At 35.6% G+C, this 18,291-nt stretch overlaps 1 protein-coding gene across 7 annotated transcripts in view; it reads left to right on the forward strand.

Annotated features, from left to right (window-relative positions):
* NEDD1 (NEDD1 gamma-tubulin ring complex targeting factor) overlaps positions 1-18,291 on the forward strand; it is a 45,296-nt gene that overhangs the window by 546 nt on the left and 26,459 nt on the right. For 3 of the 7 annotated variants that reach the window (XM_047741813.1, XM_047741818.1, XM_047741815.1), the window contains exons 2-6: positions 35-165; positions 1,787-1,930; positions 4,718-4,812; positions 10,331-10,447; positions 13,457-13,597. In XM_047741813.1, the coding sequence (XP_047597769.1) occupies positions 1,795-1,930; positions 4,718-4,812; positions 10,331-10,447; positions 13,457-13,597 (489 nt within the window). In that variant the 5' untranslated portion in view covers positions 35-165; positions 1,787-1,794. Of the gene's footprint in view, positions 1-15; positions 166-629; positions 768-1,786; positions 1,968-4,717; positions 4,813-10,330; positions 10,448-13,456; positions 13,598-18,291 lie in introns of those variants that run through there. The other 4 variants (XM_047741816.1, XM_047741817.1, XM_047741820.1 and 1 more) reach the window with 4 other exon arrangements.

Here is an 18,291-nt window from a genome sequence, read left to right on the forward strand (position 1 = left end):
TAAGTATTGTAGTGATTTTTTTTTCCCCCTGTAGACGCTGTCCCTAAATTCGGGGTTGGCTGTGTTTTGCCGCCTTGTGTCCTGAAAACTCACTTTGATGAGACCTTCTTTGAGAGACTGAGTAATGCCTCTCCCTTAAAGGTGCTCAGTTCTCAGAAGAGTGAGGTAGGTGGGCAGATGTCCCCTTTCCCGCTGCACTTGAAAAGAAGGAAACCGACATTAAGTGACTGCCAAAGTCACTGCCACCTAACTGTGGGGCAGATCCTTTGAACTCCTGTTTTCTGAGCCCTGACTTAAGTGATCTTTCCACACTGCCCCACACAGCTCAACAGGAATGGTGTGAGATTATAGTAAAGGCATTTTTCAGTTGTTTACTGGTTTTAAGAGATTCCCCCTTTCCAGCACTTAATTGTACCCTGAGTAGGGAACCAACATGTTACCGCATGTCGAGGCACCAAATCCAAACACTGCATGTCCACATTTCAACAGATGACTAACGGCTTTTGGTAATACTGTATCCAAAGAATGAAGCATAATGAACCACATAAATGACTTTTCTAGTTAACAAAAGTTTTAATCTTTTTATAAGCACGTTAAAAATTTTTTGTCTCTTGAGAATCAAAGGGCCTTGTAATTTATTATAACCTTAACTTGACCTCTGAGATAAGATACACTGGACATACATGTGATGCTTTGTTGGTGACTTGGGACTCTGTCTGTGACATCACTAGTACTGTGCTGTCCTCAACACTGAACACATCAGGAAGGTATGGAGGGTATATTTCTAGGCTCCTTTCCCTTCCTTTCCTCCATGTATTTTTGAGCATTTTTTTCTGACTGGTCATGCCATTAGTACTTAATGCTCTTAGAGTATCTGCCTAAAGCAGCTCCCTTACCTTCTGTTTTGTAGACTGCCTTGGTTTGTTAAATCACTTGTCAGAATTATGTATTTGAATTATATACTGTGAATAAACAGTACCAGCGAGGTGTTGTAGAGCAAGTGTTGGTATAGGGACTTAGTGACATCTCCTTTGGCTGTATTTGCTAATTTTGGAGTTACTAGGAAAAAACTGGAGTCACTGGATTCTAACCCTCAGGGATGCTACAGTTTTTTGTACATTTTTAAGAGGTTTAGGAAGTTTTCTAGCTAACAGTTATTTGTTGGGCACCTACTGTGTGCCAGGAACATATCAAGACTGATAGTAAACAAGTCAAAACCCATTTTCAGGATCTTTGTTTTGTTTTAGTCAGGAGAGGCAGACATTATTATGAGAACAAGTAAGAGTTCCAAATAGCAGAAAGTGCTGTTAGGGGGTGGAGTGAAACTGCATAATAGGCAACTGGTATGGGGCTGCTTTAGCCATGGTGGTCAGGGAAAGCTTTTCTGAGGAGACTAGCTGAAACTAGAGTGAGGTGAAGGAGATGACCTTGGGATATCTGGGGAAAGAGCATTCCCGGCAGAGCGGGTGGCAAGTGGAAAGATCGAGGCAAGAAAGAAGGCCTGTGAGTCTGGCGGCCATGGGGAAGAGAGGTAGGACGGTTACAAATGGGGCCAGATCATGTAAGGCATGCCAAGGAGGTTGGATTTCATTATAATTGCTGTGGAGAGCCATTGGAAGGGTCAGCTGAGAGAATGTGATTTTAGAAGGAACGCTCCAGCTACTTTGTGGTGAACACACCTTCTGGAACAAAAGTGAACAGGTAGAGCCTCTTGATTTAGATTAGATCCTTCATTTTGGCCTATCCTTAAGTGTTTTTTAAATATATTGTTTTGAACTATTTGTAGGTGCAGTCATGCAGGAAAACCTCAGATTTGCTTCATCCGGAGATGATATTAAAATATGGGATGCTGCTTCTATGACATTGGTGGATAAATTCAGCCCACACACATCACCACATGGAATCAGCTCAATGTGTTGGAGCACCAATAGTATCCTTTTTTTTTTTTAATAACCACTTTTTGTTAGGTAAAATAACATCAATGAAACTTTTGCATGTGACTAATAATAAGAAATATATTTTGCATAGCTGTGAAAGCTAGATAGATAAAGTGAAATAGGGATTTAATAAATACATCATAGGAATGCATACATATATATGTATATAGGTATATACACACACATGTGTATATATTGCATATATATATAGAAACTGCTAGATCCAGACCATAGAATTAGTTTTGTTATCAATACTTTTTGTTGTTGAACCCAAATGGAATAAGGTAGGTAATGGTGGGAAAACTTCTGGATGGTTTTGGAATGAGTTTTTGCATCAACATTTGGCTATTTATGGATCTTGTCTGCAAATTAAAGACAGAACTCAAAGACAGAAAGCAAAGTTGGGGAGGAGATAAAAATTAAAATTGTCCAACATCCTTATCTTATTGATGTACTCTCTGTATTTCTCTTTCTTTCTGTCTATGATGAAAATAGCCTGATCTCTCAGAGAAATTGTCTAGATTGAATTTTCCAAGCTTTTTGTATTTCTGATTTATGCACTCCCTGTCTTTAAGTTCCTAAGTGTGGATAAAATAAGTGAGGGGATAAATCTTAGAAATCAGAATTGCACTATTGCACTATTGACATTTTAGACTAGATAATTCTTTGTTATGGGGGCTCTTGTGTACACTATAGGATGTTTGGAAATGTTCTTGGCCTTTACCCACCAGAAACCAGTAGCTCTTAGTAGAGCCACTGCTGTAAACAAAATACTCTGGAAATGTTCTATAAACTTGTTATGCTAGAAATTACCATTCTTTTGTATAACTTACACATATAGGCTATTACTTAAAAAACAAATTAAGTTTTAACACATGTCTGATCTTATCAATATCAAATCATGAACTATTCTGTTTCCTGATGAAAGTAAAAATACCAAAGCTTTAAAATATGACTGATTAATGAACAAAAACAGAAGTTTTCATGCCCAACCGAATTATTCTTGCAAATATGTAACAGAAGTGATGAATTTTCTTACTGAATTAAATTTACCTCTTTATCATTCCTTGATTTTGTGTTAAAGCAGCAAAATAAATTACTTTGGTGCTCTATTAATCAAACTCCTGGTGAAGGGAGTATATTTTTGAAGGACTCTCCAGATGGGTAGTGGGGGAAAAATGTTTTAAAGAGAGTGACAAATATGCAAGGTTGCTTCTATTTATTGTTAGCTTTTTATTATGTGTAAAGCTTAATTTCCCTATTACTTACTATATAAGAGAAAAGTAGCAATTCTGGATGGGATTTATTAGTTTGGGTTTATTTTTATTCCAAGAAGTTTTATGGGGAGTTGGCATTTGCTGATAAACCACTTAATGGTCTGTTGACAAAACTGATGTGACTATGAGGTTGTGTGGGATGACTTTTGGAAACTGGTCTTCTGTATAGTTTTATTGTACAAGTAAATACACAGTGGAAACTTTTGCAGATAGTCTTACTTCTAATGAGGCTTTGATCTCTTCCATAGACATTAGTTACCAAAGAACAAGGACTTCCCAGATTGAGCTACTTGGGGTCCACTTAGCATGGATTCCAAGAACGGGATTAAGAGTGAGGTACCAAGAATTGAATTTTTGGCCATGTTAGATAATGTTCCTCACTTTCTCACAATTCCTAAAACTACAAGAGAAATAAAAGGAGTAACTAGATTACCCTCTCATACTATCTTTGTTCAGTCCTTTTCTGTATTCTAAGGAGAAAAAGTAGTAGTCAACATAGGATGAAGCCAAGGTAAGGGAAATGATTTGTTCTTCTCCATGGTATAATATCTAGGTGGGAATGATTTTGTTTGATTCATGCATTATAATAAAATCACAATCAATGGTCTATTCATGAAATATACAAATGTTACAGAAACCGCCCAAAGCTAGTTAAGATTTCACTTGTTAAAAAGCAAAGATTTAAACTTCTGATATTTTAATTCATTGTGACTCTCAAAATTAGGCTATTATTCTTGATTATATTGTATTTAATCTTTTTAATTTAAAAATAATTTACAGTGCTTTGTGTTTACTGATTGTTCTGCTTATAAGTTCTGTAAAACAAGGTACTGTAATTTTAAATTAAGTTAAATTTTAAAATAACTAATTTTAAATTAAGTTTTTAATAAATTTAGCTTAATTTAAAATAAAACTTTTCCACAGCATAAATAGTTGCTATTTAACCACATTTATTTATATTTGCTATATTTACTGTAATATTTATTCTTAATTTAAGATTGAAAGATTCTAATGTAAAAATCCTAGTTCTAAGAATATATCAGGCTTTATTTTTTTAATGGATGAACAGGAGACTAATACGAATATTTGCTTCCTAGCTTAAATTGGTACCAAGCACTGTGTTAATAAATAACTATCTTGAGCAGTGTTCATAGATGAAAAGGCTGATTGATATTTGCTGATGTTACTTTTATCATGATCTCATTCTTGAAGGATAAAATTAGACCTTCTGGCCTGTTCTTTGAAAATGGAGTAGTATTTCACTTGGGTAAAATAGCTTTCAAGTAATAGAGCCAGAGAGGATAGTTCTTCCCTGCGGTAGTAGTCAAGAGCATTAGTCTTAGTAATTAGTAACCTGAGCCATTTTTGAAAGCTGATGTATAAGCTATATTCATTTGCTTGTCTTCTTGGGTTAGTGCACTTTTATTGTCACAATTCTTGCAATAATAGTGTAGTGCTAGAGATGCCCATGAATTGTCTGATGCTCCATAACTCTTCATTTAGATAACTTTCTCGTGACAGCGTCTTCCAGTGGCGACAAAATTGTTGTTTCACATTACAAAAATAAACCTTTTCTACTTTTCGAGCTTGGTGAAGGGGTAAGTGATAAAAAAAAACCAAAAAAAAAAAACTTTAAAAACTCTTAGTTCTACTTGGGTGGTAACTGCTTCTAGTGGTGTGTGCAACTAAATCTATAAAGGTGTTTAAAAGTCTTAGTCTTTTTTTTTTTTTTTTACAGCTTTATAAACATATATTTTTATCCCCAGGGGTACAGGTCTGCGAATCGCCAGGTTTACACACTTCACAACACTCACCATAGCACATACCCTCCCCAATATCCATAACCCCACCCCCTCTCCCAACCCCCTCCCCCCATCAACCCTCAGTTTGTTTTGTGAGATTAAGAGTCACTTATGGTTTGTCTCCCTCCCAATCCCATCTTGTTTCATTTACTCTTCTCCTACCCCCTCAACCCCCCATGTTGCATCTCCTCTCCCTCATATCAGGGAGATCATATGATAGTTGTCTTTCTCCGATTGACTTATTTCGCTAAGCATGATACCCTCTAGTTCCATCCACGTCGTCGCAAATGGCAAGATTTCATTTCTTTTGATGGCTGCATAGTATTCCATTGTGTATATATACCACATCTTCTTTATCCATTCGTCTGTTGATGGACATCTAGGTTAAAAAAAAAAAAAAAAAAAAAGAAAGGATGAATACCCAAGTTTTGTAGCAACATGGACGGGACTGGAAGAGATTATGCTGAGTGAAATAAGTCAAGCAGAAAGAGTCAATTATCATATGGTTTCACTTATTTGTGGAGCATAACAAATAGCATGGAGGACAAGGGGAGATGGAGAGGAGAAGGGAGTTGAGGGAAATTGGAAGGGGAGGTGAACCATGAGAGACTATGGACTCTGAAAAACGATCTGAGAATTTTGAAGGGGTGGGGGGTGGGAGGTTGGGGGCACCAGGTGGTGGGTATTGTAGAGGACACGGATTGCATGGAGCACTGGGTGTGGTGCAAAAATAATGAATACTGTTATGCTGAAAAAATAAAAAATTTAAAAAAAAGAAAAAAATTAAAAAAAAAAAAAAGTCTTAGTCTTAACCGAAATTCAAAATAATACGGTACACTTAAAGAGGAGATAGGCACTGAAACATCTTCAGGTAAAGTAATAGCGGATCCTAGGGGAGCAGTCAAGGACTTAGATTCTGTCAGCTGGTCACTTGCTTTCTCCATCTCCTCTGGAAGATTTCCTGGTGTTGCTGCCTTTTTAAAACCCAAGTCCTAACCTTGGTCACCAGGTTGATTTGACCATTAGGGTCCTAATGATGTAGTCCTGTCCTTACTGATGTCGAGCTTAGGACCATCAACTAAGGACCCCTGTGTGATGGTAGCTTCTGCTTTAGCTTCTGTCCTTCCGGTTACTGAGGGCCCTGTCTGAGTCTCCCCAAGCTCTCCTGGAACAGGGTGGCTTTGTCAACCTGAGCCTTGGTCCCTGAGCATTTAAGTGAAGTTCTCACTGCATGTTGTTTTCTCATCTTTTTGTTTTATATGTTAATCCCTTTGATTCAGGATAATGATTGTGTCTCCATTTTTAGTCACACTCCTTGAAAGCTTTTTTTTTTTAAAGTAAGGTTTAACTAAAAAGGTACAAGTAGTTGATAGCTTGTTCTTAACTTAAGGTCCAAAGTTTTCATAGCACAATTTCACAAACCATTGTGAATTGTCATAATTTTACACACTGGAATGGGTAAGATAGCTCAATTAGAAGGAACACAGAAGGGCAATGGAGTATGAGCTCATCTACTTTAAAAAGGACTTATGATTTCTATCCATCCTTTCCTAAAGGTAGGTGGGATTGACACAAGCATCACATCCAGCCCACAAATGCTAGAGTCTGGGGCAGAGAATGTCTGCTGAGGGCAGATATGGAATTTGAGACACACTGCCTGTTCAAACTCAGTTAAGTGAAATTGAGGCAGAGAGCATCCCTGTTTGATAAGAGGTAAACTGTGCTCTTCAAGAACAGGCAGAACATCTTAGTCATTTTTAGATCTTGAGGTACTATCAGAGGTGTCAACAAACATTTGTTGAATTGAATATCAATATCAAAACAATCTCGATTTCTACTTCTACTACAATATATATTGTGCTCCTTCTATACATTGTGCCTTAGAACAGTTTGGGAACTTTGCAATTGTTGTTATTGTTGAATTAGGAAAATAGTAGACGATATTTAAAAATGTGACACAATTCTAAGGATTTTGTGAATATTCCACATCAATTGCTGTAGCTAGTTCTCTTTCCTACAGTTAAGAAATCACATCAGAATACAGGTGGATGGGGGGCGACTAGGTGGTTCAGTTGATTAAGTGTCTGCCCTCAGCTCAGGTCATGATATCAGGGTCCTGGGATGCAGCACCTTGTTGAGCCCCAGGCCCAGCAGGGTGTCTGCTTCTCCCTCTCCGTCTGTCCCTCCCCTCACTTGTACTCTCTCCCAAATAAATAAAATGTTTAATTAAAAGAAAGTATGCAGGTAGATGAAAGTAAGGTCATTACTTATAATTTGAATCTGCTTTAATTTAATTTGCTTAAAGGAATATTTTGCAAACATTGGTTCTTTAGCCGTTGTTAGTAATTTCTTGTAACATATTAGTTTGTTGATCACTTTTGCTATATAGGATCCAAGTCCTATTATTCATGTGCCATTTGATATATGAGACCATTACTGCTTGGGCAGGTGAGATTCTATCTTATTTTAACACCGTTTTTAGAGTAGAACTTTAATTTTATATTTTTTCTTTGATTTTGCATTTTAGCTCTTTAGAGTAGGTAAGTTGATATTAACAGTAAAATAATTAATATCTTAGGCTACTCTATAACCTAGATGGTTGGCCAGCTTTTATTTTTAGTTTTTAAAAACTTGACCCATTGCTTGTGTTTTAGGGTATGGGATTCCTATAATCACACAATTTTCATTAATTATTTAAGTTCATTAGTTACATTAATAATACATCAACATAAAAAAAAAGATCTTCTAACATCAGGGTAGGCCAGTTGAAAACATAGGTTTTGTTTTGAGTCCTTAATAATTTGAGGGTTTTTTTTTATAATTGGTGTACTAATATATTGATCTTTGATGGACACCATTCTTACTTCCATTAAAGGTTTTTGATAGCTCTTAGCAAACTCCTGATTTGTGGTGATAACTAGATTCATTTTTTTAAAAATATTTTATTTATTTATTTGAGAGAGAGAGAGCACGGGTAAGAGAGAAAGGGGAAGGCGGCGGGGGAATGGGTGGAGTTGGAGGGGCACAGGGAGAACCAGACCCTACTGAGCAGGGAGCCTGATGTGGGGCTCAGTCCCGGGACCCTGAGATCATGACCTGAGCCAAATGCAGATGCTCAATCAACTGAGCCACCCAGGTGCCCCCAGATTCTAAATCATACTAGTCTGTATAGACCAAAGTCAGTTCCTAGAATGGTGTCTATAAGGGAATTGTAGCAACTATATTGAAACATTGATGTAATGTGTTCCTGATATTTTTATATGTTAGTAATTTTGACTCCTGGTCAAAATTTCAGACCTGGAAGAAACCTTGGCGTAGGGAAAGGTTTCTTATAAGAATCTAGTGTTCTCCTAGGGTATTGAGAGTACACTTAATCGTGATGAGCATGAAATGGTCACTATACTGTAAACTGGAACTAATATAGCACTGTATGTTAATTATACTGGAATTAAATTTTTTCAAAAAAAGCGCCCTTTTGAGCACAGGGTGTTTTTCAGATGTATGGACTCTCAAGGTAAGAACAATAGATCTAGTCCTGATTTTTCACTTCTCAGATGAAGAAATGTAGATGAGATGACTTGCCCAAACCTATGTAGCTTACATTTTAACTTTTAGCTAAGTCATAAAAGGTACCCTTTGGCATGCACTACCCCCCGCCCCCCGTTCTATTCAACTAGAGGTGAGAACAATTTATGTAACTACAGAGTGTATCTGAGGGTTAAATAGGAGAAAAAACATGGAACATTGTGTTTTACTATGTAGCATAGTTACTCATGATGCCTCCAGACAGAGATGCTCACAGATACTCATTGTGAGAAAAACTTGAAAACCTCTGTATTTTTAGCCTTTTATTCCATTAATATTTATCGAGCATGGATATGTCCTTTGCACTAATGAAACTGACATTGTGGTGGAAGACAGTGAACTACTAAACAGAATACCCAGATAGTGATTAAGTTGCTACATAGAGAACTAAAATAAGATACAAAGTTAGCAAGTTACATTAGGTGGCCAAGGGAGGGCCCCAGAAAGAGTGGCTTTGAAGTTGCTGTCTTGTCGACCAGAAATCATTTAGCCAGAGTTCAGGGAATTTAGGTTTCCAGGGAGGTATAGAAGCATTGGGGCAAATACAGGGCTGATAATGTTTAAGGAATGGAAGAAGGCCAGAGGGGCTGGAGAATTAGTGGGTGAGGAGGAGAATGGTGAGAGATGAAGTAGGGTTTGAAAGCCAGGTTAATGAGTTTGGAATTTATTCTAGGGCTGATTGGCATTTTTTAAATGGGAGAGTCATGATCTGATTTGCATTTTTTAAAGGTCATCCTGCTTGTGAAAGCTAGAATGTAGGGGAGTCAGGTCAGAAGTGGGACAACCAGTTAGGAGGCTGCTGTTCTTGTGGTTCTGTGGGGTTCGGATTAGTGTGTTGGTAGCAGCAGCATGTTATGTTAGTGCGGGAGTTTAAAGAACTTACAGTAGATGGCAGGTAAGGAGAAGTGGAATCAAGGGTAATTCTGGACTGTTATCTTGAGAAACTGAGTGGATGGTCCCTTTTCAGACGTGAGGAAGAGTGTAGAGGTGGGTTCAGATGATCTCATGTTTGAGTCTTGGGCTCCTTTGGGGGAGACTCTGTTGTGAGATTTTTGGGCAAGTATTTTTTCCTCTTTACAAACTTTCCCAAGCCTCTTCCTTCAGCTCAGGTCATGGTCTCAGGGTCCTGGGATCGAGCCCCATATTGGGCTCTCTGCTTCTCGGGGAGCCTGCTTCCCTCTCCCTGCCTACTTGTGATCTCTGCCTCTGTCAAATAAATAAAATCTTGAAAGAAAAGAAAAGAAAAGAAAGAAAGAAAGAAAGAAAAAAGAAAGAAAGGAAAGAAGAAGAAGAAGAAGGAAGGAAGGAAGGAAGAAAGAAAGTCAGTCTCTTTTATGTTTAGTGTTTCCTGAGCTGTGGGCTGATTCTAGATTCAAGAATCAAAATACTCTGTGAAAGTGCAAGAGTAGGTTTTACTGAGGGGCAATATAAGGGCAAGCAAGCAGTGATGGGAAGCCAAGACTTGCTGGTGTTCCCTAAGCTTCCTCTGTCAGCTCTGTTCTATGGAGGAGAACACCGCTCTCGTTGAGTTCCTTTTGAAGCCTTTTTGAACTCCTTTCAAGCTGTTGGATGCATGTGGAAGATGATGAGAGGTGAATCTGAGTCTTAGCGTGTTTATAGCATTTAATTCAACAAATGTTTACAGAGTGCTCACTAAGTGTTGGATGGGATTTGAAAGTCAGCTCTGGGCTCTGTTAAATTAAGGTAACTTTTTTTCTTTCTTTAATAGCAAAAGCAAACATGTGTCAGTTTAAATTCCACATCTATGTATTTGGTAAGTGGAGGCCTAAATCACACTGTTAACATTTGGGATTTAAAATCAAAAAGAGTTCATCGATCTCTTAAGGTAAGCAACTTACTGTTTTAAAAAAAAAATCCTTGCAGTAATGAGTATCTTATGATGTTTACAGTATTTGCCAAACTTTTAATTTTGAGCTTTTATGATAAAATAAGATGCTTCAGAATTGAAGTGAGATTTGTTAGGGAAAATAAAGATGATATTTAAGTCAGAAATTTTTTTTTTTTGGTATATTTTTACCTCCATGTATGTCACTAATGCATATTGTTGGTGTTTAAAACTTTTCCTTTATTCTTTTCACTTAGTTCCGCTCTTTTTTCAGTGAACCACTTCCTTAATTTTTTCTAAAGTATGAGTTGTCATCAAAAATCTTTTTTTAAGTCTCTTTGAGAAAATGAGGGTGGTTCTGGGATGGCTGTAATCAACCTACTAATCAAAGTTAGGGATTTGACTTCTTAGTTCTCTAATGGATATGGTTGCAGCTATTTGTGTTATTTTGTGTGTGTTTTCATCTCAGTAATGAACTATTTTATAAAATTATTATTTACAGTTAGTGTTTCTTTAAATAATTAGCTCTCTGTAGTTTTAGAAAATAAAAATATTCATCCCATGAAAGCTTCTGGGTTATGATGATTTTTTTTTGGAATTCTCCTTTTCACTATAATGTACTTCAAATATTTGGAAATTCACCTTTAAACTTATTTTTCATTTTCATATGTCTTTAAAAAACTTTTAATATGAAAAATTCTAGCCATATGAGTACACACATTCATCTGACTTTGATGATCAACTCATGGCCAATATTATTTTATATGTGCCCTTATCTACTCTATAATAAGATTACTATATAATCTCACCCTCAGATTATTTTGAAGCAAATGCTAGACACATTATCATTTTGTTAATGTCAGATGTCATTGGGTTAATTCTTACTGAGGAAATTATATGTAGAAGAATGATTTTGTTTTAAACAGAAATATAATCCTGTAATTGTTGCATAAAATATTACCTTTGGAAGTTCATTATTTTAGATAGTAGCTAAACTTTGGAAAGCCTTATGGAAAATTGAAGAGTTGCCAGTAATAAGAATAGTTAAGTTTTATTGAGTTATTTGATATGCCAGCCACTGTGCTTAACGTACGTTCATTCTTTGTGTCACAAGAATTCTGCAAAGCAGGTAGTACTATTTCTGTGAACCCATGGAAAACTCCGACTCAAAAATATTAAAGAACTTGTTCAGTATCAAACAGCTAGTAATGACAAAGATGAGTTACAAACTCAGATATTATCCATTGTTTAATTTTTTAAATTATGAAATTGAATTAAAGCTATTCAGAGGGATATACCTACTATAAAAGAGATTATTTTATAGAATTGAGAAGAGATTTAAAGGCTGTGGCCACTTCTTCACATATTCTCATTTATTTTAGGAGCATCACTTACCCTACCTCTATGGTGTGGCATAATCCCACTTATTTTTCTATCCTCAGTTTTCCCAGTTACTCCAGATAGTTTTGTCTCTTCTCATTGTTTGCAACTCTTAGAGTACTTCATTTCTTTATTCATTCAGTTACCAAGTATTTGACTGAGTAATTGCGATAGTGGGAATTCTAATCTTTCACCTTTGGGTCTCTTCTCTGTGGTGCTCTTCCTGGACACACAATTTCTGGCACTTGGTAGGTGCTTGCTGAATATTTACTGAATGACTTGTTTTCCACAGTTAAAATAAGGAAGATCCCTGCTTCGTTATAAAGTCATAGAAATTGTATTGGAACTCATGTTCATAATTTTCCAAATGGGACCGATGCTCTAAATATTTGCTTTTTTTCTTCTCATCAGACATTTTTTCCTCAGGATAGCAATTGTTTTTTTTTATTTAAGAGAGTATAATAAAGTGTAAAGATGCCTGTAGACATGCTCAAAGGACCACTTGAAAACATTGGATTATAAGTAGAATATTATAGCTACTTTTCTTGATATTAATTAATCTAATTATTAGATATAAAAGTTAGTTTATTTATATTATTAAGATACAACAGCAAACTGTTAAAAACTATACTTCTAACCCTGATCACTTTTCTATGCTCCTGCTAGATATCTCTAATTTGATGTTGGAAAATACAGTGCTTGTGAACCCCATTTGTTTAAAACCAGTTTTGTTTCCTCAAAGTGGATTCCCCTTTGGATTGGGAGACAGCCTTGTATAGAGAGGAAAATAGGCTTTGGGCTTTGACCTGGAATTGAATCTTGGATCTGCCACTTAGTAGTTATGTGAGCGTACTCAGATTTCTTAACCTTTCTGTGCCTCATGTAGTGAACTTGTCCATGAAATGAGAAAAGTGAGCTTGCCTCCCAGGATTCTTCTAAGGTTGAATAAGAATTCATAATGTTCCCAGCAAATGAAAACAACTGCTGTTGTGTCTCAGCTATGCCTTGCTTATTCTGGCTTGGGAGCTTTTGTTTTTGCTCTCTTCCATTTCGTGCGTTGGTTTCTTTCCCTCTCCCCTGCTTATCATTTATTTTTTCTTTACTGTCGAACTAGAGTTTTATGTCTTCCCCACAGCTGCTTCTATCAGTTCAGGTCATAGTCATGCCTCTTTCTCTTTCCTAAGACATTTTGCCTCTGCTACTCATCTAGCATTCCTTCTGCCATTTTCAGGTTAATTTAAATGTCCTGTCTTTTCACTGAACTGTGATTCTCTCAAGGCCAGGGATTCTCATAATAGTCAACTTGGAATAAATGTTACTTGTCAGTGGAAGGTAGACATAATGCGGTCTAGAAAATTACCTTTCCCTTTTGTCTTTTGTTTCAAAGTGCCTGCTCATTATTACAGTTACGAAAACTAAATCTCTGTTCCCCGAGAAGACTTGGTGTTGATCAGATAGTTTTCTACTCATTTGAGTAATTTTTTTTTTAGGTTATTTGAGGAAGATGTTAAAGTAGATATTAAATTTACAAATACATAATATTTACAAAAAAATGTAACTTAGAAAAACATGAAAATGTGCAGTGCGAGGTTATGTGGCAGTGTACTTAATTTCATTTCTTTCTTTCAGGATCATAAAGATGAAGTAACTTGTGTCACATATAATTGGAATGATTGCTACATTGCTTCTGGATCTCTCAGTGGTGAAATTATTTTGCACAGTGTAACCACTAATTTATCTGGTACTCCTTTTGGCCATGGCAGTAACCAGGTACAGTTAATATTTATTCAAATCAGAGTTGATGAGGTAGATTTGAATTATCTCACATAAGATAGTGATTTTAAGTTTTCAAAATTAAGTATTTTAAATTTGCATTTAGCTTGCTTAAAAAACTTAGAGCTAGCTGTTTTTTAATGGTATTGTTTAAAAATGTTCAAATAACAAGGTAATTCATACTAGATTATGTTGCCTACATGAGTTCAGTTATGCCATTGAATATGCTCCTAGAATATAACTGTATATGACAAAATATAAACAGCTTTTGGGTAGGTTAAATCTGAAATATGGATATTAATCTTTATAACATCACAGTTATCATAGCTCAGATTATGTCCGCTACAAGACATATACTTCTGTTCATAAATGCTTTTTGGTGGATGTGGATGGTTGATTGTATTTAGGCACATGGTTAATTGAGCTTTGATTTTTGTGTAAATATGTGATAGCGAAAGTCCCAAAGCTTATTTATGGACTTTTGGGTTAATACAGGAGTAGTGAGGGAAACTTTATGAAGGAAAATTAGTCAAGTAATTTTTTTTCCTTATGTAATATTCGTCTGTAAAATTTGTAAAAGAATTAATTCAGTTAATTGAAATCTAAGAAATCTAAGTCTTGGCTAGCTTTCTCTGATATTCTCCACAGAAATTTCCAATGAGGTGCAATCTCTTTTAATTCTTACTTGTTATTATAATCATTCTGGGCTTAACTATTATTGGATAAAATACGGGAGCTCTTCACTTTTGAAAAGCAGTTTTTGAAATCATGATTTGAATAGTATGTATTTAGTGTTTGAGGAAAATTTAATGGATATTAAAAACAGAAAAAAGTCTTTTCAAGTTTCTTATGTATTGGATAAACATAAAAATGGTATTATAGATGATTGATATGAAACAATGTTACAGTGATTCAGAGCAGTTAGAGAGAACTACTTGGGAGTACAATAGGGAAGAGTGAAGGAGGGAGGATTTCATCTGGGTCTAATACTTAAAAAAATTTTATTTTGTTTTACTACAGTATAAATTGGCTTCTTTGCTAATTACTTGATCCTAATTAATATTTAATAAGTATAGCTCTTTACATTCCCACTTTATAGGTGGAATCATGTCTTGTTTCTTGGTCCTCAACCATTATCCAGCTTTGTACTTTATATGGAAAAGACCTTAATAAATATATGAGTGGATTCAGAGATAACAGAGATCTTAATAGGCTAATACAGAACTTTGGGAGATGGATATTTTGTATGTAGGAAATCTAAAGAACTAAGGAAGGCACATAGGTTTCTATATAGAGCCAATGTGAAAAAAGATTGGAAAGAGAAGTATGAGCCTAGTGTTAATGTGGAACTTTGAATGCCAGACCAAAGATTCAGCTTATATTTTGGAAGGCATTTGAGGAGCTAATCAGAGTTTTTGATTATTTGAATGTCAGAATCCTAGAAACCTGAACTGAAAGAAAATCTTTACAGGTAATTCCACTTTCTGCATTTTATGCATGTGGATAATTGATTTGCCACAGAGAACATATTAATATTGTCATAAAAGCAAGAAGTAATATTTTGTTTTTGTCATTCCTTTTTTGGTTAAATGCTTTTTGATAATGAGACATAAAGCCTAAGCATTGGAACTATAGTGAAAAAAATCTAATATAGTGTTCACAAGTCTTGCATTTTAAGGAAATTAATTTTCTTTCTTCCTTTCCAATTTTTTTTTAAGATTTTTGATATATTAAAAGCATGACACATTTAGATTAAAAGTTCTGGGCTGACTTTTTAGTAACATAAAAGTTAGGTCAGGTACCTACCATGTGTACTCTTATATTTCAGTTTTTATTGTATCTTGCTAGAGAGTTTTTTTGTTTTGTTTTGTTTTGTTTTATTAAAACCAGACATGAAGCAGGGCGCCTGGGTGGCTTAAAGGGTTAAAGGCTCTGCCTTCAGCTCGTCATGATCCCAGAGTCCTGGGATAGAGCCTGCATTGCATGGGCTCTCTGCTCAGCAGGGAGCCTGCTTCCCCCCCCCCACCCCCCCCCCGCCTCTCTACCTGCCTCTCTGCCTACTTGTGATCTCTGTCTGTCAAATAAACAAATAAATCTTAAAAAAAAAAAACCAGAATTGAAGGAATAGTTCTGAAAACATTAAGTTTAGTTATTGCTCTTGGCTTTATTATGTGCAGAGTATTTAAATTTCTAAAATTGAGATATGATTTAAATAATAAGGTGCCTACATCTTAAGTATATAGCTTGATGAATTTTTATATATGCATACACCTGTGTAACTACCAGAAGGTATAGAACATTTCTGGTATAGGTATAGAAGATATAGAACATTTCTGGCACACCGGGGGACTCCATCTTAACCCTTCCCAGGCACTACCTCCTATTTCTTAAAGGAATTGGATGTGTCTGGTTTCTTCTAGTCTTCACAATTTGCCTTGTTGCATGGAATAGTAACTCATACTGTTTTACTACTGTGTTGTTTTCCATAATATGAATATGTCACAGTTTGTCGATGGACATTTGCATTGTTTCTAGTTTTAGCTGTTACAATACAGCTTCTGTGAATATTATTTGTGTATGTCTTTTTGTGGAGATATGTTTTCATTTGTCTTGAGTAAATACTCAGGAATGAACTTGCTTAAGGCAGCGCCTAAGACCTGGCGTGGGTCTTAGCATAGGCTTTGTGCTTTACTTTACTGGAAAGTGCCAAAAAGCTTTCTAAAGTGCTTGTGACATTTTACACTTCTACCAGCAATGTTGGTGAGATTCAGTTGCTCCACATTTTTTCTAACACCAACTATTGTTTATCTTATTAGTTATAACAATTTTGATGGTTGTGTTGGTATCTCATTGTGGTGTTAATTCACATTTCTGCATGTTGGATGTGTTGGGTGTATTTTCATTTGCCTTCTTTTATGAAATGACTGTTCAAGTCTGTTCTTCCTTGTGTTTTGTTACATGTGTTTTTTTCTGATAGATTTATAGTTTTATATTCCAGATGGAGTAATCTTTTGGATATGCATGCTGCATATATCTTCTTTTAGTCTAGAGCTGGCCTTTTAACTCTAATGCCTCTTTAAAAAATGAACAGGAGTTCTTGAATTTAATGAAATCTAGTCTAGTATATCACTTTCACTTACAGATGCTGCTTTTTGTGTTCTCATGAAAGAATGTTGCTCGCCCCAAGGTCTTAAAAATAGTGTCCTTTGTTTTCTTTTAGATAAAGCTTTATTGTTTTCCTTTTTTTGTTTTACCTTTAGATGAAGCTTTATTGTTTTACCTTTCCCATTTATGTCTATTATCATCCATTTAAAATAATTTTTGTGAAATGGTGGGAGATGTAGGATTCACCTTTCCATACAGGTGTATATTTACATCAGCATTATTCATTGCAAAGAGCATCCTGTTGCCACTGGGGTGACTGTAGGTGGTGAGAGGGTTTGGAGAGCATTCTGGGCAGAGGTTATCACCTCTGTAGAATCCTTACTACCATTTCCTGTGTTTCAAGCACTGTGATTACTGCTTTATATTACATTTTCTTGTTTAATCTTTGCTACTCACTTGTGAGATGTATGTTACAAACTTTTTTTCATTTTTCATTTTCTCATTTTTCATTTTACAAGTAAGGACTTTTAGATTGCAGGACTTCTAACTGACTGTTTTGAAGATCTGTTCTTTGAGAGTGGTAGCTCTGTTTTCTTTGGGATCTCTTTCTAGCTCAGAAGCAGCTGAATGTATAAAGATTTGAGAATCCAAAGCTTCTGGAAACTTTGCAGTATTCTCTTGTCACTTTAAAGATATTTTAAAATTCTAGGTGATAGATAGGTCACTGTATTGTTGATTTTCAAAGGATTTTCATTGATTATTTGCATAGCAAAACTGAATTTACATTATCTTCTAGTTGAGGAAAACAGTAATGCTGTAGGCGTATCTCTTATGTTAGGTCACCTGAGATTTTCGTGTGTCTTCTGCCTCCTGCTACCACAAGTCAGCATCTCCATAGAATCTTCAGTATAGTTCTGTATTTCAGGTACACATTTATTTGGAGAGCTAGCTGTGTGAACCTGGGCAAGTTATTTGACTCTCAGGCCTCCTTTTCTTTATCTGCTGAGTGAGAATGAGCATATACTTTCAGTAGAATCTTTTATTTTGTTTGTTTTGAGGGCTAAATGAGATGCTGAGTGTGTTTAGCATCGTTCCTAACATTTGGTAAGGGATCAGCGAACATCAGTGAGCTTTTAATGAATAATCATATTAAATCATTAAAATAACTTTTATGATTTACTTTTCCAAACCGGTTTGAGTATCTTTAGGTTTAACGTATTCCTTCCAAACCCCTGCTGATTTGCGTGTTGTAACTTGACCTTAGTAATCATGTTTTGTGTGTTTGACTTAGAAAAAGGAAAGCATTAAAGAAAGTGAGGAAATTGAACTGGAGTATTTTAATTTTTCCCCCTTCCCATGAACAAATGTTTGTATATGTTATATGTTTGTATATGTTATATGTATTATATGATCAGTGCTTGAGACAAGACACTGGGACTTAAGAAGAGGGAGGGGATGCAGTTGAAGGAATACTGTGTATATTTATATGTGTGTATGTGTTTATCCACATATGTATAGTATCTGTTGTATACATATATTTGTATATATAGTATCTAGTATATATGTATATCTACATATATATGTAT

The sequence above is a fragment of the Lutra lutra genome, chromosome 8 (assembly GCF_902655055.1).
Source record: "Lutra lutra chromosome 8, mLutLut1.2, whole genome shotgun sequence".
Lineage (NCBI taxonomy): Eukaryota > Metazoa > Chordata > Mammalia > Carnivora > Mustelidae > Lutra > Lutra lutra.